We start from the raw sequence: 26,452 nt of genomic DNA, 5'->3' as shown, positions 1-26,452 counted from the left end.
CCTCCCCTCAAGTCTCCTAATGCCTACTATCCTCAGATGCTTTGTGACTTGCCAACTGGTACAAGAATACAAGAGAAACCCGTTTCAGTTGTGGTTACAAGGGCAAGAAATGAGATTGTCTAGGAGCACTCATCTGAAATGCTGCTGATCTTCATTAGGACCATTTTTAGGAAATCCAGATTTGAGAAAATGAAAAAGAGAATTGGAGAAGAGAAATGAAAACAAAGATGCTAATTAACTAGAATGACCTGAGCATAAGGAGTGTGAAAATATAAACAGTGCAGCTTCCCTGGGACAAAATTGAAGGGGTCATATCTGAATATGAGATAAAATCGACCATAAAAGTTTTTGTTAAAAAAACCAAATTTGTTTTCCCTGGCACTTCTTTTCTCTAATAGAAAATAGGTGTTTCCTTGAGGCCACTGCTTCTCCTGCAGCTTTCTCAAGAGATGACTGTTTTATTAATTTTTTTCTTAAAAAAATTTTTTTTAATGTTTATTTTTGATAGATTGCGAGCAGGGGAGGGGCAGAGAGAGAGGGAGACACAGAATCCAAAGCAGGCTCCAGGCTCCCGAGCTGTCAGGACAGAGCCCAACGTGGGGCTCGAACTCATGGACTGCTGGCGCATGATGTGAGCTGAAGTCAGATGCTCAACCCACTGAGCCACCCAGGTGCCCCAAGAGATGACTGTTTTAGCTTCTACCTACTGTGGACCAGAGTCCAGAGGGGGAGGGGAGAGTGTGCAGGTAAGTATCCTCCTCATTCTTCAATGCCTTTCTCTTCCCTCTTCACTCAAAAATCCCAGCTCATCTGAAGTACAGGACTTGGAGGAGTTTTTATCACTCTTCCTGGGGTGTGAACCTACTGTCTGCCTGGTACTCCTTTTCATTCATCAAAGATTTTAGCACTTAGCTCCCTTTAGTCTACTTTACAGTGGCTCCTGTTGTTATTCTTGTTGACTTCAGGCTTCAAGTAATGTACACTGAAACCCGGCCTCTCAGTTCAACCTCATTTCTGGCAAACCCTTCCTTCACCTTGCTCAGGTCATCAACTCGTCCCAGATGACATCATTACCAAGATATGTATAACCTCCAAAACCTCAATTCTAGTTATCCTCCAACTCCTGTCCGCCCAGCTCATTCGCCCAACCATCCACACGGTCAGCCAAAAAAAGGGGACCTCAGTCCCACAGCTGCAAAGAAATCGAGTCTGCCAACAACCAATGAGGTTGAAGGAGGACCTTGAGCTTCAGATGAAACCACAGTCCTGGCCCACCCCTTGATTTCAGCCTTGTGAGACTCTTGTGAGCAGAGAACCCAGCTACTCCATTCCTGGACTCCTGACCCACAAAACTGTGAGATGATAATAAGATTATTTTAACCCAAAAAGTTTATACTAATTTGTTAGGCAGCAATAAAAAACAATACACCTTCTTAGAAAAAATAAGCGATCTTCCTCAGGAGTCACTCTTCTTAGAAACTAGGGGGAGAGAGAATTCTAAATACATATAATTTAGCAAATTTGTCCCTGTAACAAAATTAATGTTAACAATAGCACTTAATGCTAGGCATCATCCTAGATGCTTTATAGATGCTTTATATTTCTTTCTTTTTTTTTTTTTAAAGTTTATTTTTTTAGGGGCACCTGGGAGGCTCAGTCAGTTAAGCATCCAACTCAATTTCAGCTCAGGTCATGACCTCATGGTTTGGGAGACTGAACACTATGAGTGCGGAGATTCTGCTCGGGATTCTCTCTCTCTCTCTCTCTCTCTCTCTGCCCCTCCCTCGGTCGTGCTTGCCCCTTTTTCTGTCTCAAATAAATAAACATTAAAAAATATTTACTTTTTAAATTTTAATTTAATTTTTTAATGTTTATTTTTTGAGAAAGAGAAAGAGATAGAGACAACACGCGAGCAGGGGAGGGGCAGGGAGAGAGGGAGAAACAGATTCTGAAGCAGGCTCCAGGCTCTGAGCTATCAGCACAGAGCCTGACGCGGGGCTCAAACTCACAAACTGTGGGATCATGACTGGAGCTGAAGTCAGATGCTTAACGGACTGAGCCACCCAGGTGCTCCAGTTTTAAGTTAATTTTAATTCCAGTATAGTTAGCACAGCGTTATATTAGTTTCAGGTATAAAATATAATGACTCAACAATTCCATACATCAGCGGGTGCTCATCACAGCAAGAGCATCACCTATTTCCCACATCCTCCCACCCATCAATGATTTGTATTTCATTTAATCTTTATATCCACTCTGAGGGGCTGATATTATTGCCTCCATTTTACAGATAAAAAATTAAAGTTCCTGCGTGAGGTCACAAAGCTGGAAAGTAGAGTGGGGATTCAACCAAGGCCTGCTGTTGTTTCCAAAGCCCACACTCTGGACCACTATACTACTAACTTTACAGACAGCATCAGAAGTTCACTTAGAAAAAGAACTGTCTTTCAAAAATAATTGTCTTAATAAATGCTGAAGGTATAGGAGAGTCCTTGAGGCCGGAGTGTCCAGTTGACTGGTACCCATTAATACATTCCATTCATGTTTTTGTCTCCAATGTTCCAAGAAATTGTATCAAGATCACTAGCAACCTCCACATTCCTAAATCCAGCAGTCACTGCTCAGTCCTAATTGTATACAGTATTTCTCAGCAGCATTCAACTTAAGAGAGCACTCTCTTCTTGAAGCTCTTTCACTTGTGTTTCAGGACACCGAGACTTGGTTTCCCTCTTGCCTTACCTACCATTCTTTCACATCTCTTTTGCTGGCTCTGCTTCCTATTGCTGACCTCTAAATGTTGGAAAGTTTTAGGCCTTCTTCTATTTTTGTGCTCAGCTCCCTGGGTGTTCTTATCTGTCTACATACTTTAATTATCTTCTATACTCTGGTCAATTTATATTGTCATACCTAGCTGCTTTCCTGATCTCCAAAACTCCTATATCCGCCTGCTTAACCAACATCTCCACTTGCATATCCAGCAGGCATCTCCAAATTAACATGCCCAGAAGTCTTGATAACTTTCTCCTTCCAAATATGCTTCCTAAGAGTCTTTTCTGTATGGGGGTCCTCAAAAAACTAAAAACAGAAGTACCATGTGATCCAGCAATTCCATTTCTGGGTATTTATCCAAAGAAACGAAAACACTAATTTGAAAAGATATATGCACCCTTATGTTCATTGCACATTATTCACAATAGCCAAAACATGGAAGCAACCAAGGTGTCCATTGATGGATGAATGGATAAAGGAGATGTGGTGTGTGTGTATGTGTATATACACACACACACGCATATATATGTGTGTGTATATATATATATGTATATATATACATACACACTTCATTTAATATATACCTAATATATGGTTACCTAATAGTCCATTATATATATATTATATATATTCTACACCTAAGTGAAATCCTACGGTATTTGTCTTTCTATTGTCACAAATGGTAAGATAAAAAGAACAAAATCTTGCCATTTGTGACAACAGAGAAAGACAAATACCGTATGACTTCACTTATATGTGGAATCTAAAAAACAAAACAAAACTCGTAGATGCAGAGAAGAGACAGATGGATGCCAGGCGTGAGGGGTTAGGGGATGGGCAAAATGGGAGAAAGGGGTCAAGAGGTAAACTTCCAGTCATAAAATAAATGTCATGGGGATATAATGTACAGCATGGTGACTATAGTCAACAATATTGTACTGCATATTATGTAACTTTATATGATGACAGGGAAAAACTAGACTTATTGTGATCAATTTGCAGTGTATACAAATACCAAATTATGTTGTACACCTGCAACAAATATAACGTGATATGTCAACTATACCTCAAAAAAAAAGTGGGAAAAAAAATCTTTCCCATTTTTTTTTAATGTTTATTTACTTTTGAGAGGGAGACAGAGCATGAGGGGAGGAGGGGCAAAAAGAGAGGGAGACAGAATCTGAAGCAGGTTCCAGACTCCGAGCTGTCAGCACAGAGCCTGACACAGGGCTCGAACTCATCAACCGCAAAATCATGACCTGAGCCGAAGTTGGATGCTTAACTGACTGAGCCACCCAGGCACCAAGTCTTTCCGATCTTGCTGTTACCATCTTCCCAACTGCCCAGGCCAAAACTTTAAGCATCCTCCTTCATTCTTCTCTTTCCCTCAAACTCTGTATCCAATCCATCAGCAACTAACTTCAAGAAAAACACCCGTTTCACATTACCTCTACAGCCACCCCATCTGTGCTGCCATTATCTCTTGCCAATGCAACAGCCTTCTAACTGGTCTTTCTGCTTCCTCACTTGCTTTCTTGTAGACCATATCTTTAGGAATAGCCTTTAGGAGCTTTTCCTTACCATGGCCTAAGAAGTTGTCCATGATCTGGCTCCTACTTACCTCTCTAACCTCAATCTCCCACTATTCTCCTCTTCATTCACATCTCTCCAGGCACACTGGCCTTCTTGCAATTCCCGAACATGTCAAGCTTGCTCTTGCTGCAGACTCTTTGCACTTACTGTTCCATCTGGCTGGAATACTATTCCTCCAGACCCTCCCAGGGCTCACCCTTCATATCCTTCAGGTCTCTTTAAAATCTACCCAGGCAGTCAGAGAAACCTTTCCTAACCACTCCAAGCCATCTGGCTCCACCCCCACCCCTACTACTTCTCACACTGTAGCCTGCTTAGTCTTTCTTCATATTACTTATACTATCTGCGATTATATTTACTTAAAAAAATAAAAACTTATTTAATGCCTGTTTCCCCATAAAAATGCAGGCTTCATGAGTGCAGGAACTTCTGTTTGCCTTCAATGCTAATCCCCAACGACTGGAACACAGAGGTGTTCACTAAATGTTAATTGAATGAGTAACTGAGTTGTTTAAAATTTGGAATCTGTTTTCCCATAGAACAATTAAGGGTTCTTAGGCAGACCCCCAAGAAGCCTCTTGAATATATAATTAATAACTTTAGGATTAGTAATATTAGCCTGGTGTCTGGCTCCTAGAAACCGTGGGATCATGCCACAAAGGGGGAAGGTAAAAGTGAGACTCCTCTTTCCTGAATGTACCTGCATAAAACTTACAAATAGTTTTATCTCCTGTTTGGCATGTTACCTCCTTTGAGTGCCTCCTCTCAGGGCTCCTGTTACTCTAAGCCTTACGTAGGTCCCCAACATTGCCTCAAAACTCTATTATAGTTCCCAGCTCCTCCCCCGAATTTCCTCCCCAGCAAATTTTCCCTTTCTTCAATTGATTATAGCAACTATGTGAGGGAGAGAAATTTTATTGAACTATTGTAATTCACAACAATGGGTGAATAAATCATTCGACCCTCCCAGGCGTCTTTACATATTTAAAAGAGAATGTGTACTAAGTTAATTAATTTCTAATTGGTAGAATTTGGGACATCAGTACAATGATGTAGAAAAAACATGGAGTGGACAGAAGATACTTTTGGGGTGGGAAAATAACTACCAGATAATGTTTTGTTTTCATAATTTTATTTTTTTAAATTTTTAAATGTTTATTTATTTTTGAGAGGGGGGAGAGGCAGAGAGAGGGAGACAAAGGATCCAAAGCAGGCTCTGCACTGAGAGTGGAAGCCCTATGCGAGGCCTGAACTCATAAGCTGCAGGATCACGACCTGAGCCAAAGTCAGATGCTTAACTGATTAAGCCACGAAGGTGCCTCTGTACAGAAATATATAGTAGAGACCACGTGTAATATAAGATGGTAAAACACTAATGCACTTTGGGTAAGGGCTATTTATTATTTAATGCCTGTCATTTTTGTTATTGTAATTTACAGCTTTCTAAAAGGCTACCGCATGGACAGATAAAAAGATTTCCCAGGTGAAAATACAACAGGAAAATGGAAGGCAGGGTAGGGCCTAAACCCCTACTTATTAGCAGATTCACCTGGAGCCCTGGTTAAACCATATACTCTGGGCCCCAAATCACAGAGCTCCCAAAGTGGGACACAGCTGTGGTTCTAACAAGAGCCTGACAGGATTCTTATATGAGTGGGCCTGCAGACAGTTGCCAAGTTTGAGAGATACTGGGCCAGAAAGCAAGGAGATCTGAAGTCTTAACAGCAGAGAGGAAGCAAAGGAAACAGATTCCAGAGGTAAATTCAAAATAGAATTAACAGGGCTTAGTGATTTATTGGATATGACAGATGAGGAAGAATGTTAAGGGCAACTGGGATAACAGCTGTGCCATTAAAAAGAGAATATTAAGAATTCAGAAATCAGGTTTTGATTTGTTTTTTAAGGTGGAGGTTGAGAAGACGTGGTCCTGTTACAATGATGAAGTCAACTTTCCTTAAAGTAAGTTGAGGTTGTTATGGGGCATTTTGAAGAGATGTCCAGAAGGCATTTACAAACATAGCCTAGAGTATAAAACTGAGCTCCAGGAAATGGAAGACACGGGTGAGAGAATCATTGCTATCTTACTAATAGTTGAAGCCTAAAGAATCTATCAAGGAAGTGGGGACGGGGCGGGGCGGGGGGGGGACTAAAAATTACTCGTTTGTATTTTGCAAAGTACAGATTTCACGGGCTTCTTAAGCGATAACTGCATTAGATAAGTGTAGGGAACCGAAGAGGGACTAAAGTGGACCAGCAAAGCCCATCCACTAGGGGCCTGACCCAAGCTTTTAGCAAACGTCTAGTTGAAAGAAGCCAGGGTACACTTCCACCGCACCGTTCCGTGCTGCGTAAGCCTCCCCTGCTGAGGTCGTAACTCCAGAACGGGTATAGAGAGTACAGGTGAATGGCCCGAAGGTCGGAAGCCCCCACCCAGTTCCAGGAAAGGAGACGGCCGAGGCTGACCAAGATGCGTGGTCAGACCCCGGGGCTCCTTGTCCACGGATTCCGCGAATCTTTCTAACCTCCCTGGGCCCTCAACAGCCAGTTCCACTCACTTCTTGGAGGGTCCGGCCCAGCATGGTCCTCGTGCCCAGCCTGCCACCACAGGGACCAGGTGACAAGGAGGAATAAAAAAGGTCAACACCCGCGCCTGTATTACATGGGCGCAGCCATCTTTGGCCGTCACTGACCGTTTCAACATCGAGTACTTAGATTGGTCGAATTGCAGCCCGCGGAAATTATCTTTGCACGTGATTGGTTGGCGCCGCAAAGCAACTCCTGCTGCGAAGGAGAGAGGGTCGTAAGGAGACTCGGGGCTAGGGTCGCGGAGGGAGTCGGGGAGTCTCAGGTTCTTGGTAGCGTGTGGTAATAGAGCGGGGTTTGCTTGTCCTGCCGAGGGCTCTCGGGACAGGGCTGGCTTCTAGGGGTTTTGTATTTTTTCAAAGGGGAGGTGTAAGGAGGGAAGAGAATGACAGAATACTGACTGGAACGCTAATTGGAGATTTTCAAATGGGAAGAGCAGAATAATTCCATATTCTTCTTCCTTCAATTGCGGCATTAGGCAGGCTGACTTCTATTTTGAATTCTCAACTGAAATCAGCCAGTGTGTTTGGCAGATATTGACCTAATTTAGGGGTTAGAGTTTGAGCCAATTTAAATGCATTTTACTTAGGGCCCACAATACAACCACTGTTTACGATGGAACTTCTGCTGAAAACCTGTGTACTTAAAAGAAATGCATGTACTGCGGTTTGCTTCTGGAGAAGCCATGCTATACAAAAGCCTTCAGTTAAAAAGATTAGTACTACCTCTCCAAGGAGCACCGTCATGCCTGCTTGGGTGATAGATAAATACGGAAAGAACGAGGTGCTTCGATTTACTCAGAACATGATGATACCTGTCATACACTATCCAAATGAAGTTATTATCAAAGTTCACGCCGCGAGTGTAAATCCTATAGATGTTAATATGAGAAGTAAGTTTTCGGAAGACATTCCACCTTCCCTTTTTCTTTCCTTTTTTTTTTTTTTTTTTTTCTCCAGAATTTCATCAGGGGTCAGTTTTAAAAGATGTTATTTGACTACAGCTCTTTGGTTAATACAAAGGAATTGTTTGGGTTTTTGACAGTATCTCAGCACATATTATTTCTCAGGTTTTTGAAATTGCAGTGTTCATGGTATACTTCAGTCTTCTACAAAATATAAGCAAATATATGTTTGAAATTTTTCCATGCCTCTTTACAGTGAGGATTGGGATTTGAGCTAATTTGGGGTCCACAGCTAACTTTTTGGTATATCATCCGGGGAACTTTGTGTATTCTGAGGGCCACTGCAGGTTTTGGAGGTATGATTATGTTTTCACATCAGTTCAGAATTTGCATTTTTATAATAATTCTCTGCTCTCTCACTATTCTCGTCTGTCTTTATTGGTCCAGTGGACAAAACAGAACAGGTTGCCAGGATTTGGACACAGTACTTCATTTCTGCTGTTGGATTTTTGCTCTCGCTCTTTAAAATACCCTTTGCTGGGGCGCCTGGGTGGCGCAGTCGGTTGAGCGTCCGACTTCAGCCAGGTCACCATCTCGCGGTCCGTGAGTTAGAGCCCCGCGTCAGGCTCTGGGCTGATGGCTCAGAGCCTGGAGCCTGTTTCCGATTCTGTGTCTCCCTCTCTCTCTGCCCCGCCCCCGTTCATGCTCTGTCTCGCTCTGTCCGAAAAATAAATAAATGTTGAAAAAAAAATTTTTTTTTAAATACCCTTTCCTGTATGCTTCATCCTAAATGGGAATGTTACCATCTTAATTTCAGCTGAGGCATATTGCCAAAGTTTGGAAAGCACTATATTCCTTAAAATTATGTGTGCTTTGCAATTATTATAGTGCCAAAAAGATTGATTACCCTTTGTGAATTTAACTTTTGGAAAATAATGACAAAAAGATTGCTTGCGGGAACTCCTCCTGTCTTCTGAAAACATAAAAATCTCTTGAGATGATTAGTTAACCTCCATGTTCTAAATAAGCTGCCATATGCAGTTTATTTTAACCATGAGTCTGTGTTTTGAAGGCCTTGTGTGCAACATAGATTGCCTCATAACAGTTACTGTATGTGAACTGTGTGTGATTAGTTCAATTTCTTGGTTCATAGAAACCAATTACAAAGTCAGCATTAATGATAGAATGAATCATTTTGTGGAATTTATAGAGAAAGATGAAAGTGTTGAGACTGACATCTTTTCATTTCTTCCTCCTATTTTCCAGGAGCTGTGTGATAGATTAGGATAGCCATTCTCAAGCTTTTTGGTCTTGAGATCTCTTTAGCCTGTTAATAATTAAAATGGGCTTTTGTTTATATGAGTTATAGCTGTCAGTGTTTACCTTATTAGAAATTAGAAGAGAAAATTTTAAATTTTCATTTAAAAATGCAGTGAACTTTTGTGTTGACATTACAAAATTTAAATTAGGGCAGAAATATAAAATGACATAAAATGAGAGACCAGTCCATATGTGAAGCATTGGAAAAGGTGGTGGTTGATAGAGTGTAGGGTCTACTTCAAAGTGCTTACAATGAAAAATAACTAGTTTCCAAAATAAGGAAAAAAATTGAGTAAGAAGGATAGCATTGTTTAACACGTTTGCTTATCTCTGTGCCTTCTGGTTTAATAAGACAGGTGGATTTTCATATGAACGGCTGTATTCAATCTGTTGCAATACATCATTTGAAGTTAGTGAAGAAAATCCAGCCTCCTGCAGGTAGTTGAAAGGAAAGGAGTTAGACTCCACAGATCTTGGGGATGTGAAAACTTGGAGAACTGCTGGATTTGGGAAATAAAGTACACTTTCACAGTCTAGGTTTTTTTGTTGTTTTTTAAAGATTTTATTTTTAAGTAATCTTCACACCCAACATGAGATTCAAACTCACAACTCTGAGGTCAAGGGTCACATGCTCTACTGACTGAGCCAGCCTGGTGCCCTCTTGGTCTTTAGATCTTTTGACTCCAATTTTTAAAGTTGATATTTTTAACTCAATGAATATATCTAGACCTGTGCTGTCCAGTATAGTAACGACTAGTCACAGGCGGGTGGTGAGCAACCGAGGTGTGGCTAATCTGAATTCAGATGTGCAGTTAGTGTAAAACGCACACTGATATCAAAGACTTAGTAAAAAAAAGAATGTTGGGGTGCCTGCGTGGCTCAGTCGGTTAAGCCTCCGAGTTCAGCTCAGGTCACGCTCTCCCAGTTTGTGAGGTCAAGCCCTGCATCAGGCTCTGTGCTGACAGTTCAGAGCCTGGAGCCTGCCTCTGCGATTCTCTCTGCTCCTCCCCTCTCCCCCCTTGCGCGCGCGCGCTCTCTCTCTCTCTCTTTCTCTTTCTCTCTCAAAAATAAACATTAAGAATTTTTAATTTTTTTTTTAACATTTATTTATGTTTGAGACAGAGAGAGACAGAGCATGAACGGGGGAGGGTCAGAGAGAGAGGGAGACACAGAATTGGAAGCAGGCTCCAGGCTCTGAGCTGTCAGCACAGAGCCCGACGCGGGGCTCGAACTCACGGACCGTGAGATCATGACCTGAGCCGAAGTCGGCTGCCCAACCGACTGAGCCACCCAGGCGCCCCAACATTAAGAATTTTTAAAAAAAAGAATGTGAAATGTCCCAACAATTTTATATTGATTACATATTGACCTGATAATATTTTGACTATATTAAGTAAAATATGAAAATTATTTTTGTTTGTTCATTTTTAGTGCCTACTAGGACATTTTGAATTAATGTGACTTGCATTGTATTTCTATCGGACAGTACCAATCTAGACAATGTGAGGAATAGCTATTACACATTTCTTTGTGGGCAGGGGGTTTGAGGAAATACTTAGATTCAAAAAGTGTTTGTAGCTAGAAACTATTAAGGGAGAATTGAAATGTCTTTACTATGATTGTCCCATGAAATCCACATTTGTATTCTTTTTGTTTGTTCTGAAGAGTTGCTACTAGTTGGAAATAGTGTTTCACTTTATTCATTTACATAGGGTATAAAGATAATAGTTTTTATAGGCTATGCCTTTAAGTGGAAGGTTTATACCCAGTGATCCGTATGTTTTGTCATCCCCTTTGATTATAAATCCTTTGAAGGTAGATCTCATGTTCCCTGTCAACTACTACCTGTTTTAGTGCTTCACATATGTAGTTGTCATTCAGTCATTATTTTTGTGTCATTTTATATTTTCATTTTAACTTAAGGTTGTACACTAAAATTAGTGGTGTTCTAACCTTGAGTACTTTGTACATTTTGTCTTCATTTCAACCTGTTAACTTTTCATTTCTTTGAATGCACATGGACAATTTGTATTGTGTATGTTTTGATTTCAGTAGGTTGACTAGATCGGGACTTTCTTGGCTGCTATTTAATAATGTAATGTTGTGACACATTTTACTTGTATATAGTATTCTTGAGACATCTTAGTTTTATATAACTTAACCAAGTAATATTATTTGTAAGTTACCATGTTTCCTGCTCATGAATCCTTTTTTTTTTTTTTTTTTTTTTTTTTTTTTTTTGTGGGGTGGGGGGTGCGGAATGTGTGATTGTTGTTGCAGAAGATTGCTGAAATGGTAGCTTGGGGAAATAAAATAATGAGTACTAGATTATAAACTGTAGGAAGCACTTGTTTCCCTTGACAAGAATGCAAGGACCTGTCTGTTTTGAAAGATGAAGGCAGGCTGTTTTTCTGGAGATAGCCACTTTTATTGGACATAAAATCATAAATCCTGTAAATGGCTAAATAAATGCAAAAATATATATAGCCAACAGAATCATCCCAACAAAGTTTGATTTCCTTAGATGGGATTAAAGTCACTGAAACTGATGACAGATTAGGATTTTTCACATCATCCCAATTCTTTCTTTTTTTTAATTTATTTTTAATTTTTTTAATTTACATCCAAATTAGTTAGCATATAGTGCAACAATATTTCAGGGGTAGATTCCTTAATGCCCCTTACCCATTTAGCCCATCCCCCCTCCCATAACCCCTCCAGTAACTGTTCTTTCTCCATATTTAAGAGTCTCTTCTGTTGTGTCCCCCTCCCTGTTTTTATATTATTTTTGTTTCCCTTCCCTATGTTCATCTGTTTTGTCTCTTAAAGTCCTCATATGAGTGAAGTCATATGATTTTTGTCTTTCTCTGACTAATTTCACTTAGCATAGTACCCTTTAGTTCCATCCATGCAGTTGCAAATGGCAAAATTTCATTCTTTTTGATTGCTGAGTAATACTCCATTGTATATACCACATCTTCTTTATTCATCCATTGATGGACATTTGTGCTCTTTCCATGCTTTGGCTATTGTTGATAGTGATGGTATAAATATTGGGGTGCATGTGTTCCTTCGAAACAGCATACCTGTATCCCTTGGATAAATGCCTAGTAGTGCAATTGCTGGGTCGTAGGGTAGTTCTATTTTTAATTTTTTGAGGAACCTCCATCCTGTTCTCCAGAGTGGCTGCACCAGCTTGCATTCCCACCAGCGATGCAAAAGGGATCCTTTCTCTGCATCCTCGCCAACATCTGTTGTTGCCTGAGTTGTTAATGTTAGCCAGTCTGACAGGTGTGAGGTGGTATCTCATTGTGGTTCTGAGATGTATCATTTCCCTGATAATGAGTGATGTTGAGCATTTTTTCATGTGTCAGCCACCTGGATGTCTTCCTTGTAGAAGTGTCTATTCATGTCTTTTGCCCATTTCTTCACTGGATTATTTGTTTTTTGGGTGTTGAGTTTGATAAGTTCTTTATAGGTTTTAGATACTAGCCCTTTATCTGATATGTCGTTTGCAAATTTCTTCTCCCATTCTGTTGTTGCCTTTTAGTTTTGCTGATTGTTTCCTTCACTGTGCAGAAGCTTTTTATCTTGATAAGGTCCCAATAGTTCATTTTTGCTTTTGTTTCCCTTGCCTCTGGAGATGTGTTAAGAAGTTGCTACAGCCAAGATCAAAGAGGTTTTTGCCTGCTTTCTCCTCAAGGATTTTGATGGCTTCCTGTCTTACATTTAGGTCTTTCATCCATTTTGAGTTTATTTTGTGTGTGGTGTAAGAAAGTGGCCCAGGTTCATTTTTCTGCATGTGGCTGTCCAGTTTTCCCAACACCATTTGCTGAAAAGACCCGTCTTTTTTCCATTGGATATTCTTTCCTGCTTTGTCAAAGCTTAGTTGGCCATACATCTGTGGGCCCATTTCTGGGTTCTCTATTCTGTTCCATTGATCTGAGTGTCTGTTTTTGTGCCAGTACCATACTGTCTTGATTACAGCTTTGTAATACAGCTTGAAGTCTGGGATTGTGATTCCTCCTGCTCTGGTTTTCTTTTTCAAGATTGCTTTGGCTATTAGGGGTGTTTTCTGGTTCCATACAAATTGTAGGATTGTTTGTTCTAGCTCTGTGAAGAATGGTGGTGTTATTTTGATAGGAATTGCATTGAATATGTAGATTGCTTTTTGGTAGTATTGACATTTTAACAATATTTGTTCTTCCTATCCAGGAGCGTGGTGTCTTTTTTTCCATTTTTTTTGTGTCTTCAATTTCTTTCATAAGCTTTCTGTAGTTTTCTGTGTATAGGTGTTTCACCTCTTTGGTTAGATTTATTCCTAGGTATTTTATCATTTTTGGTGCAACTGTAAATGGGATCGATTCCTTGATTTCTCTTTCTGTTGCTTCATTGTTGACGTATAGGAATGCAATCGATTTCTGTGCATTGATTTTAGCTCATTGGGTTTTCCATATAGAGTACCATGTCATCTGCGAAGAGTGAAAGTTTGACCTCCTCCTGGCCAATTTGGATGCCTTTTATTTCTTTGTGTTGTCTGATTGCAGAGGCTAAGGCTTCCAATACTAGGTTGAATAATAGTGGCGAGAGTGGACATCCCTGTCATATCTTGACCTTAGGGGGAAAGCTCTCAGTGTTTCCCCATTGAGGATGATCTTAGTGTTGGGTCTTTCATATATGGCTTTTATGATCTTGAGTTATGATCCTTCTATCCCTACTTTCTTGAGGGTTTTTATCGAGAAAGAATGCTGTATTGTGTCAAATGCTTTCTCTGCATCTATTGAGAGGGTCATATGGTTCTTGTCCTTTCTTTTATTGATGTGATGAATCACATTGATTGTTTTTGTGGATATTGAGCCAGTCCTGCATCCCAGGTATAAGTCCCACTTGGTCGTGGTGAATAATTTTTTAATGTATTGTTGGAGCCAGTTGGCTAGTATCTTGTTGAGGATTTTTGCATCCATGTTCATCGGGGAAATTGGTCTATAGTTCTCCTTTTTAGTGGGGTCTCTGTTTGGTTTTGGATCCAAGGTAATGCTGGCCTCATAGAAAGAGTTGGAAGTTTTCCTTCCATTTCGACTTTTTGGAACACCTTCAAGAGAATAGGTGTTAACTTTTAAATGTTTGGTAGAATTCCCTTGGAAAGCCATCTGGCCCTGGACTCTTATTTTTTGGGAGATTTTTTTATTACTGATTTGATTTCTTTACTGGTTATGGGTCTGTTCAAATTTTCTATTTCTTCCTGTTTCAGTTTTGGTAGTGTATATGTTTCTAGGAATTTGTCCATTTCTTCCAGATTGCCCATTTTATTGGCGTATAATTGCTCATAATATTCTTATTGTTTTTATTTCTGCTGTGTTGGTTGTGATCTCTCCTCTTTCATTCTTGATTTTATTTATTTGGGTCCTTTCCTTTTTCTTTTTGATCAAACTGGCTAGTGGTTTGTCAATTTTGTTAATTCTTTCAAAGAACCAGTTTCTGGCTTCATTGATCTGTTTTGTTTTTTGGTTTCGATAGCATTAATTTCTGCCCTAATCTTTATTATTTCCTGTTTTCTGCTGGTTTGGGGTTTCATTTGCTGTTCTTTTTCCAGCTCCTTAAGGTATAAGGTTAGGTTGTGTATCTGAGACCTTTCTTCCTTCTTTAGGAAGGCTTGGATTGCTATATACTTTCCTCTTATGACCACCTTTGCTGCACCCCAGAGGTTTTTGGTTGTGGTGTTATTATTTTCATTGGCTTCCATGAACTTTTTAATTTCCTCTTCTTGGTTAGCCCATTCATTCTTTAGTAGGATGTTCTTTAGTTTCCAAGTATTTGTTACCTTTCCAAACTTTTTCTTGTGTTTTGATTTCGAGTTTCATAGCATTGTGGTCTGAAAATATGCACGGTATGATCTCAGTCTTTTTGTACTTGTTGAGGGCTGGTTTGTGTTCCAGTATGTGGTCTATTCTGGAGAATGTTCCATGTGCACTGGAGAAGAATGTATATTCTGATGCTTTAAGATGAAATGTTCTGAATATATCTGTTAAGTCCAGCTGGTCCAGTGTGTCATTCAAAGCCATTGTTTCCTTGTTGATTTTTTGATTAGATGATCTGTCCATTGTTGTAAGTGGGGTGTTGAAGTCCCCTACTCTTATGGTGTTATTATCAATGAGTTTCTTTATGTTTGTGATTAATTGATTTATATATTTGGGTGTTGCCACATTTGGCGCATACATGTTTACAATTGTTAGGTCGTCTTGGTGGATAGACCCCTTAATTATGATGTAATGCCTTTCTGCATCTCTTGATACATCAATCTAGACTTTAAAATAAAGACTGTAAGTATGGCTACTCTGTCTGTCTTTTGTTGACCATTAGCATGATAGATGGTTCTCCATACTCTTACTTTCAATCCGAAGGTGTCTTTAGGTCTAAAGTGGGTCTCTTGTAAACAGCATATAGATGGATCTTGTTTTCTTATCCATTCTGTTACCCTGTGTCTTTTGATTAGAACATTTAGTCTATTGACATTTAGAGTGAGTACTGAAAGATATGAATTTATTGCCATGATGTTGCTTGTAGAGTTGGAGTTTCTGGTGGTGTTCTTTGCTCCTTTCTAGTCTTTGTTGCTTTTGGTCTTTGTTTGTTTGTTTGTTTGTTTGTTTGTTTTCATCTTTTCTCCCCTCAGAGAGTCCCCCTTAAAATTTCTTGCAGGGCTGGTTTAGTAGTCACAAACTCCTTTAATTTTTGTTTGGGAAACTTTTTATCTCTCCTTCTATTTTGAATGACCGCCTTGCCACATCATCCCAATTCCTGAGCCTTATTGACAATCTCTAACAATGGGCCTCCGAAGGGCCCCCATTCCTTTGTGTCACCTAGCAGGTTTTCACTTGCTACCGGCTGCATTCTGGATTTGGGGCTTGTTTAGCTAGTAGTAGCAGTGAGCCAGTGCTACTCAGCTGATGCATCAGCATGTCAGGGTGACCAAGAAACCTGAGCAGCCTTGTCCTGCAGCCTCTGTACCTCAGAAGGGACCGAAGAATTTTGGCAGCTTTGAAACAGCAACTACACCCTGACATGGCTAAATACCCACTTTTGTTGCCCAGACCACATAGGACTTTCAGAGAATAATTGTTTAATTGTGTTTTAGGCATGGAAAAGGGATGTAAGACAGGAAAAGTGAAACATGACTTCCATAACATTACATGTGAAGTTGCTTTTTTCCCCCCCGCCGACAGTGTGCACCCCTAATTAGGCAGATGGCAAATGTGTAATATTGGCATGATGGCCATCAGCTTAGGTTTTCTGGGACTATCCCAACCTTGAAACACTCTCTCCCATAGTCTTGATTTTTTGTTCATTAGAAAAACAACTTCTACAGGCCACCCACCTGTCATCTCCCCCCTGGATCTTCTACCATCCCTCCCACTATATGGATTAACTGTCATTGCTGTTATCTGAGGCCAGTCTTCCTCCAGATTCCATCCCCTTTCATCATCTCAGGAGCACGGTTTCAGAAATTCGTAACTGTACCATCAGTCTTTGCCTTTCCATTGAATCATTCTGATTAGCACACAGTCTTGCTGTTATGTCTCCCCTCTGAAAGAGGAAAAAAATACACACTCAAAAATCCTCTCTCCATCTCACTTGCATCCCTCCAACCACTGTTTCATTTCTAGCTCCCCTTTAGAGCAAAACCATTTGAAAGAGTTGAATGGTCTCAGGTCTCTGGTTCTTCACCGCCCGTTCTCTTTTGAGCACTCCATGCCACAGCAACTGCTGTCAAGGTCACCAAAGACTGCTATGTTGTTGGATCCAGTTGTTTGGTTTTTTTGAAAAACCTCTTGGCAACCTTTTATGTGAAAAACTGTCTTCCCTGTCAGCATTTGACTTCTTGAAATGACCCTTTTCCCTTGGTCTTCAGGACCCCTCTTCACCAGTCAAGCCTTCTTAGTCTCTGTTGCTAGTTTCTTCTCATCCTTAGGATCTAATGTGCTACCACTGAGGGTGGGTGGATGGGGAGGAAAGAGGAGTCTTACGGGGAGGTTTAGTGGTTTGGGAGCTTAAATGTGGTACATGACACTGGAAAGGTAGAAAGAGTGCTTATCCTGAAGAACCTCACCTAGCAGAAATGTTCTCAGAAATGTCAAGCAATAGGGGCAATAACAGATACTTTCGTGTCTTAGAAAAGTCATTTTATATGTTGAAATTTTGTAATAAACTACTTTGGGTTATTATAGATAGAGTAGCCAATTTATTTAAAACAAAAAAGTTACTAGAATGTTTTCAGCTCTAGTTAGCTGATATTTATGTCAATATTAAAAAAAAAATAAAACCATGTATAATAAAGCAGTTGACTTGTATCAGAATAGATGCAGTCAAATGGCTTTTTTCAACTCCTGAATCTATGTACTTATTTCAAAGATGTTCTGGAAACATTTTTTGGGACATGGGGAACATTACTCCTAGACAATGTCCATATCAAATACTAGACCCATGCCTATTTGTTAACTTCAAACAGCTTTAACATTTATCTTCTTCACTAGACTTGGCACCAAATGACTTTGTTGTTTAAAAAGATCACGAATGATTTGCGGTGCCTGGGTGGCTCAGTCGGTTGAGCTTTGGCTCAGGTCATGGTCTTGGGCATCGTGGGTTTGAGCCCTGCGTTGGGCTCTGTGCTGACAGTTCAGAGCCTGGAGCCTGCTTTGGATTCTGTGTCTCCCTGTCTCTCTGCACCTCCCCCGCTCATGTGCGCACATGCGTGCATGCTCTCTCTCTCTCTCAAAAATAAGCATTAAAGCCAATTTTTTTTAACTTAACGAATGAATAAAAGAAACCATCTTCAAAGAACAGAGTAAAAGTATAAAAGAAAATCCCCTAAATTCTGAAGACCACTTCAAAAATTGGAATTTCAAAAACATTTTGAGCACTGGTACCTTTAGTTTAACAAGTGGTTATAACTTTCCAAGTATATAATTTTCTTTGAAAAGAACATTCATTGTTTTTGTGCTTTTGCATGTGATGATAAAAAAACTGTAAGGTTGATTATTTTATAATCTACATCTTGAGGATCTAGAATTGTATGTGGCCTGTAACCCTGTAGTAGTTTTTAAATCCTTCCATTCTTTTGGAGGCAACGGATACATTGTATTTCATAGGTGGTTATGGAGCTACGGCTTTAAATATGAAACGTGATCCTCTACATATTAAAACCAAAGGAGAAGAATTTCCCCTGACTCTGGGCCGGGACGTCTCTGGGGTGGTGATGGAATGTGGACTTGATGTGAGGTACTTCAAGCCTGGAGATGAGGTGAGATCTGCGCGGTCACTCTTCTTTTTCTAAATATACTTCTGAAAGAAGCAAAATGAAATTCGCATATCTGTGTCCTTGACCTTTTTTCTTCTTTTCTTGTTTTTTTTTTTTTTTTTAAATTTTTTTAGGGTTTATTTATTTTGAGACGGAGAGAGAGAGCAAGCGGGGCAGGGGCAGAGAGAGAAGGAGACACAGAATCTGCAGCAGGCTCCAGGCTCCGAGGTGTCAGCACAGAGCCTGCACGGGGCTTGAACTCACAGAGCCGTGAGATCACGACCTGAGCCGAGGTCGGACGCCCAACCGACTGAGCCACCCAGGCGCCCCTTTTTCTTCTTTTCAACAAGTATACTGAACTTTGGCCAGAACCTTCATGTTCTTGGTTCTGTTGTTACATTTTTCACAAACAATTAAAAAATAGCTTGATTGATAGGTGCCTGGGTGGCTCAGCCAGTAAGTGTCTGACTCTTGATTTTGGCTCAGGTCATGATCTCCAGGTTTGTGAGATCGAGCCCCACATTGGACTGCACACTGGGCATGGGGCCTCCTAGAGATTCTCCCACTCCCTCTACTGCTCATGCTTTCGCTCTCTCTCTAAAAAAAAAAATGAAAAAAAAAAAAGCCAAAAAATAGCTTGACTGTACCTGAACTTTCTAAATCTAGTGCTTAAGAATTGCCCAACTTTAAAATATGTAGGATTGGGCTTTTTTTTTTTTTTTTTTTTTTTTTTTTTGCCCTGGAAGAAGTCTTTAAATGACAGTTTCTACCCTATGGGTTAGATGTTTTAAAATAGCTAAAGTTTGGTATAATAACCTGTCATTTGTCACTTTGAACTTTTATACCAAGAAGTTAACATGAGCTTATAATAATAGCTAACACTGTTCTAGTTGCTTTTCATAAAATAACACATTTAATCCTAATGAAGTAGGTAGTTAGGCACCATTTACACGATGGGGAAACCAAGCTATAAAGAGGCCCCACGGCTGGTAAGCACGGGAGCCAGAATTCAAGCCCCAGAGACTGTGCTCTTACTAGTACTCTAAGTAGTCAGTAAATACACTAGGATTTACTGGCGTCTGCTTCCAGTGTGGTTGGACTTGATAAATCCAGAATCGTACTACATTTATATTATGTGAAAATAACTCTTTTGCTTGGTATATTGCTGATTTGTGCTTTTTTCACAGGATGGGGTCTGTTACTGGGGAAAACCCTCATGCTGAGCTTTGGTCAGAAAATATGTTTCTAATGAAGTTGTGTGTTTCAGGTCTGGGCTGCAGTTCCTCCCTGGAAACAAGGCACTCTGTCAGAGTTCGTTGTAGTCAGTGGGAATGAGGTAACTCACCAACTCTGTGCTGAAATGCCATTAGAAAGTATAAACAAAGACTGACAAATATCTCTGAAATAACTGGTTGTTTTTCAGATCAGGTTTTTGTTTTATGGGTAGTTTTGAAAGAGCTAAGATAGAGAAGAGGAACTATTGAAAGAGTAAAAAAGTATTTCATGTCATTAGTAACACTGCCTGCCAAAGCGGTTCTTTGTCTCCCGTGGAGCAGGGATTTGGAGTGAGATTGAGAAGCCCTGCTGTGTTTCTCAGTTTTACCCAGTATGAGCAGTTGAAACCAAATATACCAAATGGAGCATACCGATTAATCATCAACAGAAGCATGGGAGTATTAGGCTGTTTTAAATAACTTTAAAAACAGTCTAGTCGAATACAGTCAGGTGAGCTTGACGATTTGAATAGAGAGAAAGGGGTTAACATTAAGCAAATTGGCTACAGAAGGCAGGGCAGGAAGGGAAAAGGGGGTATATTACTGAGATCAGAGAAGGTCTGGAAAGATTATCTTTCACTAAATGGGAGTAAAGGAAACAGCTGATCTCAGAAACAAATTAGAATGTGTTTATGAGGGCTCAAGGTTTATTTGGATTTATTTATGGGTATACTCAGGACTAATGGGATTATTGAATGTGGTCTCTTTATGAAGAATTAAGCTGCTTTATCTGATAATGTAGCCTATAAAATATTACTGAACCTCCTGTGAGGTAGATTGAGTCATTAGGAGAATATTCCTTAGGGATAATCTTGGAGGAGGGCATGCAATAAACACTGAACCTGGTAGAATGTTACAGACTTATCTATGAAAGTAGTTGGATTCCTACACAGGTAAATATGTTTACTTGTGTCCATAGGTTTGCAAGTCATTGCTTATTTTTAACTCCTCTCTTCGAATTTAGGTCTCTCTGAAGCCCAAATCACTCACTCATACTCAAGCTGCCTCTTTGCCGTATGTGGCTCTCACAGCCTGGTCTGCCATACACAAGGTTGGTGGCCTGAATGACAAGAATTGCACAGGAAAACGGTAAGTATCAACTGTGACATCTAAACCTCCCTTCAACTCTATTTGTGTCAGGTTGCACTTTCTTGTGTTGATTCTTAGTCCGAGCAAATGGGAATTAAAAATTTTTAAATGGAAACATGTAGGTGAACTTTAGTTGTGTGAATCGCCTAAATAGTGTGATTTCATATGTGAATCTCTGCAAAGAAGATCCTAGCTTTTATTAGATTCCTTAAAAGTTTTAAGGATCATCTTATACATTTTCTGAAGAATGCTGTGAAGGTGCAGGTGTTTTTGTTTTGTTTTGTTTTCCTACCTCTACTAGGATTTACTCTCTCACTTGCATATTATATTCCAAAGACCAGATATAAAGGGACTGCAAAACACTGTTGATTATTCTTAAGTTCTCTTAGGCTCAGTGCCTGGCACCCGTTAGGTCAATTCTTGTGCTTCAAAGTGTTTATTGTTTGAGTTAGCAACAGCAGTGAGTAGAAATGTCTTCAGTGTACTTGAGCCCGTATCCAGACCCTGCTACTTTCTAGCTGGGTGGCGCCCTCGTCACTTCTCTTCTGTGAGTTTTGTTTTAATGGTTCAATGAGATAACACAAGGAAAACTAGTGGCCCAGATTGTGGCCCATGGAAGGCACTCAGTAAATAGTGGCTGCTGTTATGAGCAATGAGATTGTATTTTTTTGTCTTTTAGAAAGTTGGCCCGATAGGGGATACTGATTTTATTTTTTGGTGAGAAAAGGAGAGACTAAGAACCATTTAATGATGGTGATAAAGGAGAGAGCTATAGGTCAATTTTTAATAAGTTAAAATGAGTTTTTTGATTACTAAGAATTGTGCAGGTAAAATAACTATACTTTTCTGAAACCTTACCCTTTACATTTAATGTGTTGGGTTATAAAGGATTGAATTTAATGAAAGCTTAATAGCTGTATTTCTGAAAGCAGTGTGAAGATGATTCATCTAATGAAGTGCTACCCTTTGTTGTAGAATTCATGGCAGGTGTTTACTCTAAAGGTCAATCCTGTTTATTTTTTAAGCTTTTGAAGTTACCATTTAGGTCAACTACTTTGTTTAAAGTAAATTAGTCTGGCCACAAAGATTTTTCTAATGGTTTGTTTTCATTAATAACCTTGCAAAATTCAGGGTTTTTAGACCTTTATTATTACTGTAGGCTCTGCATTGACATTGATCTTTATTATTTTGTTTTGTTTTGTTCTTCCTTAAAAACATTAGACTTTCTATGCATGGTTAGAGAGCTCTCATTTCTTTTGCCAGTTCAGGGTTCTCCACACATACTTGTTTTTAGTATCTTGAAGACAATTTAGAAACAACTCTAGTTGCCTGTTCTCAGGTACATGGATCCATGCCCCCATTTTATTATAAGCCTTGTGGGTAATTCCTTGGTACTGCATTGCCTTCTGTTTAAGCAGTAATGGCTTGGAACTGGGGAAATAGAGCCCCAGGTCCTGTTCTCCAACTCTGCTGCCGACTAATGAGGTGACCACGTGCGTGCCATTTCCGGTCTTGCGCAGTTTCCTCCAACGCACTGGGTGTAGGACGGGGCAGGTTGTTAGGGGAGCTCTGAGAAGTGGGAAGTCTTATACCTTCTAAGGCCATTATATTGTATATTCAGTTGGATGTGTTCGTTGATTTAGCCACATATTAACCACACTGGAGTGAAATCTACTGTAAAGAGCCTCCCTAGCTCATCTCCTGAATTTCCTGCATCCCCACATACTTGGTGACCTGACCTGTAGCATGCCTTTGTTCCAAGTGGTAATGAGACCTGGCCCCTGGGTGCTCTAGGAAAGTTGTCTACTGAAGTGGTCATAATGGCCCACTTCTCCCACTCCTTATTTGTGGGAATTGAATGAGTGATGTGAGCATCTTAAAGCACTATAAAAAATAATTTTATGTGAAGAAATTCTGACGAGAGTGGGATTTTACTATACATCAATTCAGAGGTTCCAGTGTCCAGAGTGGCTTTTTTCAGTTTGACTATTCATTGTGAATGGGGGAGCATATTTTAGTGTCTCTAAGCCATAATTATTCTCTATTAGCTGTTGGCATTGAGGCATGTTTTAGTCTGCAGTAAAGCAGGTCAGTGTTTGTTAACAGGGTCTTAATAGTCTGTTTTTCTAACTGGTTAATTAAAAAAAAAAAAAAAAAAACACCCATCAGCACCCTGGAAGATTTTATAGGATTTCTTTATAACAAACAGCTTTTTGAAATTAAGACCAAGCTTTCTAAGAGGGGCGCCTGGGTGGCGCAGTCGGTTAAGCGTCTGACTTCAGCCAGGTCACGATCTCTCGGTCCGTGAGTTCAAGCCCCGCGTCAGGCTCTGGGCTGATGGCTCAGAGCCTGGAGCCTGTTTCCGATTCTGTGTCTCCCTCTCTCTCTGCCCCTCCCCCGTTCATGCTCTGTCTCTCTCTGTCCCAAAAAAATAAATAAACATTGAAAAAAAGAAAAAAAAAAAAGAAATTAAGACCAAGCTTTCTAAGAGTTCAATGTGTTTACTTTTCCCTTTTTTGTTATATAATTGTATTTCTGCAACAACTGAGCATCAGTTAACCGAGGTAATAGTTTAATATTGATGTCACAAAATGTCATTTATGCCCACACTTTGATAGCACTAGAAAATGTCAGGTGAAGTGATTTTTTTTGTTACCAGCCCATCCATAGTTTCTTCATGATTTATTAAGTTGGAAAACATAGATAACCTAGGGCTCTCAAGATGATAGACAGGTTTTAAAAAGTGGTTACACCAGGTATATTTTGAAAGCAGTTCAGTCTGATGTTCTATTTATTGGTAGTGTCATGGTACATCTTGCGTATTTCATGCTCTACCTGAAATTCATCTTTTACAGGGAAAGTTGTACTTCACTGTGTTTGACAGAAGTATTAGAAAGTCTTAGAAATTGAACCATTCCTCTTCTACAAAATAAATTTCACTTTTAAATTGTGTATACAATGCAATGAATTTAGGAATGCTTTTCGCTGTTTCTTACCTGATTAGGCTTTTTGACAGTAAAATTTTGTCCTATGATTGTAAATTGTGTGTCTGATTAGTTCTGTTACAGAATTACACAGGCTGCAACTTGAAAAACATCGGGTTTATCCCCCACTATCACTACCACCACTGTGCTTATATCGGTAATAACACAGTTTCCTTCTTTCAGAAGCCTTCTGCCTGTTCTTCACTGGACCACCCACCTGTTTCTCCCCGTCTCCACTCCCGCCACCCCTGTGGAGTTCGGGTTTTCATTTGCACTTGACTGGGTGGTAGGGTTAGAGGGGTAGGGGGAAGAAGAAAGAAACCCCGGCCCTTTACTTGCTCCTTTGTGAAGAAATCTTGGGGCTGGGAGGAAGAGGAGAGGGAGGGTGGAGACTCTGGCTGGTGTGATGCAAATGGATCTTGACTCTGCTTCTGGACCCCCTGGAGCCCCAGGAGGGCTCAATCAAAGAAATAGTAGAAAATTTTCTCCTAGCAATTTGTGTTTTACAGATGAGTTTTCTGGGTGACTAGGATAATATCTTGGGAAGTTGAGAAGTCATTTGCTCCTCAGTGACCATAATTTAGCTTCCAGCATTGCCATTCAGCTGCAGCTGTTCTCACCGGGGTCATAGCTGACTAAGTGGCCAACCAGGTGATCTTTCTCAGTTCTTCTTATCATTTGATCTTCGTGAAGTATATGGCACTGTTAACCACTAACTTAATACTCACTTTTTTCATGGTTTCAGGACACTGGACTCCTTTAGTTTTCTTGCCTTTTTGACCATTTCTTGTAATTTTTAGAGGACCCTTTCTTTCTCCAATCCTTAACTGTTACTGTGTTCCCAGTGTCCACTCCATCATTACTCTCTGTCTCTCGGAGATCTCTCACCTACTCCCAGCTTCTGTGTATATTATGGAAGCTTGCAGATCTGTTTCTAATGCCAAACTCTCTGCTGAGTTTCAGTTAGATGGCTTCTTCATATTTGAAGCTCACCTGGTACAAAACAAGACTTCCTGACCACCACCCTGGCTCTTCTCTACATTCCTAATGTCCATTAACTGGCATTTCCCTTAAGCCAAAACCTGATACTGTTTCCGAACTCTGCTGCCTCCCCGTCCACGGCACAACTCATTGTTCATGTCCTGTAAAATTTAGGATGGTTATCAAACTGGGAAAAATGTCTTCCGAGTTTCATTAATGTGGGAGCTCTAAGATTTCTAGGGAGTCCAAGTTTTCTCATGCAGTGAGTAAGCCTCAAATGCTTTTGCATTTTAATTGACAGCCCTCATTTGTTAGTTTGGTGTTGATGTCTTCCTGGTAGCAGTGTTAAATGACAAAAATAATACAGTGTGCTAGTGCATTTATCCTGTGTTCAAGGCGAAACAAGCCATAGATTGGGGAGCACAGTGCCTCTCAAGCAGGGGAGCATTCTTCCTGAAGGATTTTGGGCAGGAGCGAGTTTCATAGAGCATTGGAAGAGGCAGCACGGAAATGGCGTGGTTGGCCAGGAGGTCAGTGATTTCCTGATAAAGCTAGCAGGGCCTATTTCTTAGTAAGGTCAGCTAGCTAAAGCTGAGTTGGAGGATTGTGATCAGAATTTGGTTTCCTTGACAGTGATGCATTCTTTGTAAGGGCAAACTTACTTAGGTTTAGATTTGACGTGGAACAGGCCTTGGGGTAGCCTCCATTTTGTGGGTCCTGATCTAAGAATTAATGTATTAGTGGTGTGTTGTAAGTTTTTACATGTCTTTTAATTGGAGGAACTTTCTACAGACTAGCTTCTGGTTCTGCACATCTCAAACCTTCTTTAACCATTTTTCTCCTTCACTACTTGCATAATCCAGTGCCAGCTACTGTGATACGTCCCTCTTATCATAATAAGACAACAGGTTCTTGATGCTTTGTTGTGCTAAATTGGTGGGAAGTAGGAGTATTCCTGGAAGGCATTCCTTAAGCAGGAAACAGCCTGCCATAACTTAACTCTACTCAGAAAGGACTTTTAACTGCATCGCAAAATGTATTTCCAAATGCGCTTCCCTTCCTTTTGGGCTAGCATGTCCTGAACCCTGTTAGTTCCCTGGTTCCCTTCAGCCAAATCTCGTGTTACCGGTCAAGAGGGGAAGTGTAAAGGAGGGTGTAGAAATGGAAAGAGACAGAAATTTAAACGGATCATAGTTAATACAGGAGGAAAAATCATTTCCCTCTACCTGAGTTCTCTGCTGAGACCTCTGTAATAAAACATTAACAAGAGAAACACAGTTTATTAATGTGTATACCACATATTAATGAGGTATAATTAGAGGAAAATGAGGAACTCAAATGGGTAGCTTAGAATTCAGACTAAAAAAACCTCTTCAGCTAAAGACGGAAGAGAGAAACGTGGGGGAAGGCTGTTGTGAAGAGGTTACCAGGAAAAGCAAGGTAAAATTTGTTGTACAGATTGAAGTTGGTGCCTCCTCCACGGATAAGAGTCTAAAGTTATCTCTAGGGATTAACCTGTGTCTTCCTGGTAGCTAGAAGAGGAGGTATGCCTTTGTAAATTTATGTCCTTAGGAAAACAGGGGAAGGGCAGAGAGCTTTCTTGGATCTGCTGCTTCTTAACTGCCTTCAGCTCAAAGTAATCCTTATGCCAAAGGTGGTATAT

General features: G+C 40.1%; 2 protein-coding genes across 7 annotated transcripts in view; one reads left to right on the top strand and one right to left on the bottom strand.

Annotated features, from left to right (window-relative positions):
- QRSL1 (glutaminyl-tRNA amidotransferase subunit QRSL1) overlaps positions 1–7,055 on the bottom strand; it is a 32,147-nt gene extending 25,092 nt beyond the window's left edge. For 2 of the 3 annotated variants that reach the window (XM_025925777.2, XM_086707517.1), the window contains exon 1: positions 6,918–7,055. In XM_025925777.2, coding sequence (XP_025781562.1) covers positions 6,918–6,941 — 24 coding nt within the window. In that variant the 5' untranslated portion in view covers positions 6,942–7,055. The remainder of the gene's footprint in view (positions 1–6,917) is intronic. The other variant, XM_086707518.1, reaches the window with a different exon arrangement.
- The window catches only part of RTN4IP1 (reticulon 4 interacting protein 1), a 154,832-nt gene that overhangs the window by 97,003 nt on the left and 31,377 nt on the right, over positions 1–26,452 (top strand). The window contains exons 1-4 of one of the 4 annotated variants that reach the window (XM_086707519.1): positions 535–746; positions 18,313–18,464; positions 19,729–19,797; positions 20,700–20,824. In XM_086707519.1, coding sequence (XP_086563645.1) covers positions 647–746; positions 18,313–18,464; positions 19,729–19,797; positions 20,700–20,824 — 446 coding nt within the window. In that variant the 5' untranslated portion in view covers positions 535–646. The other 3 variants (XM_086707520.1, XM_025925717.2, XM_086707521.1) reach the window with 3 other exon arrangements.

This window comes from Puma concolor, chromosome B2 (genome assembly GCF_028749965.1).
Source record: "Puma concolor isolate L17-30 chromosome B2, mPumCon1.1.hap2, whole genome shotgun sequence".
In the NCBI taxonomy this organism is placed as follows: Eukaryota; Metazoa; Chordata; class Mammalia; order Carnivora; family Felidae; genus Puma; species Puma concolor.
Note: the sequence above shows the minus strand (reverse complement) of the source record. Positions and strands in the feature narration are given on the sequence as shown.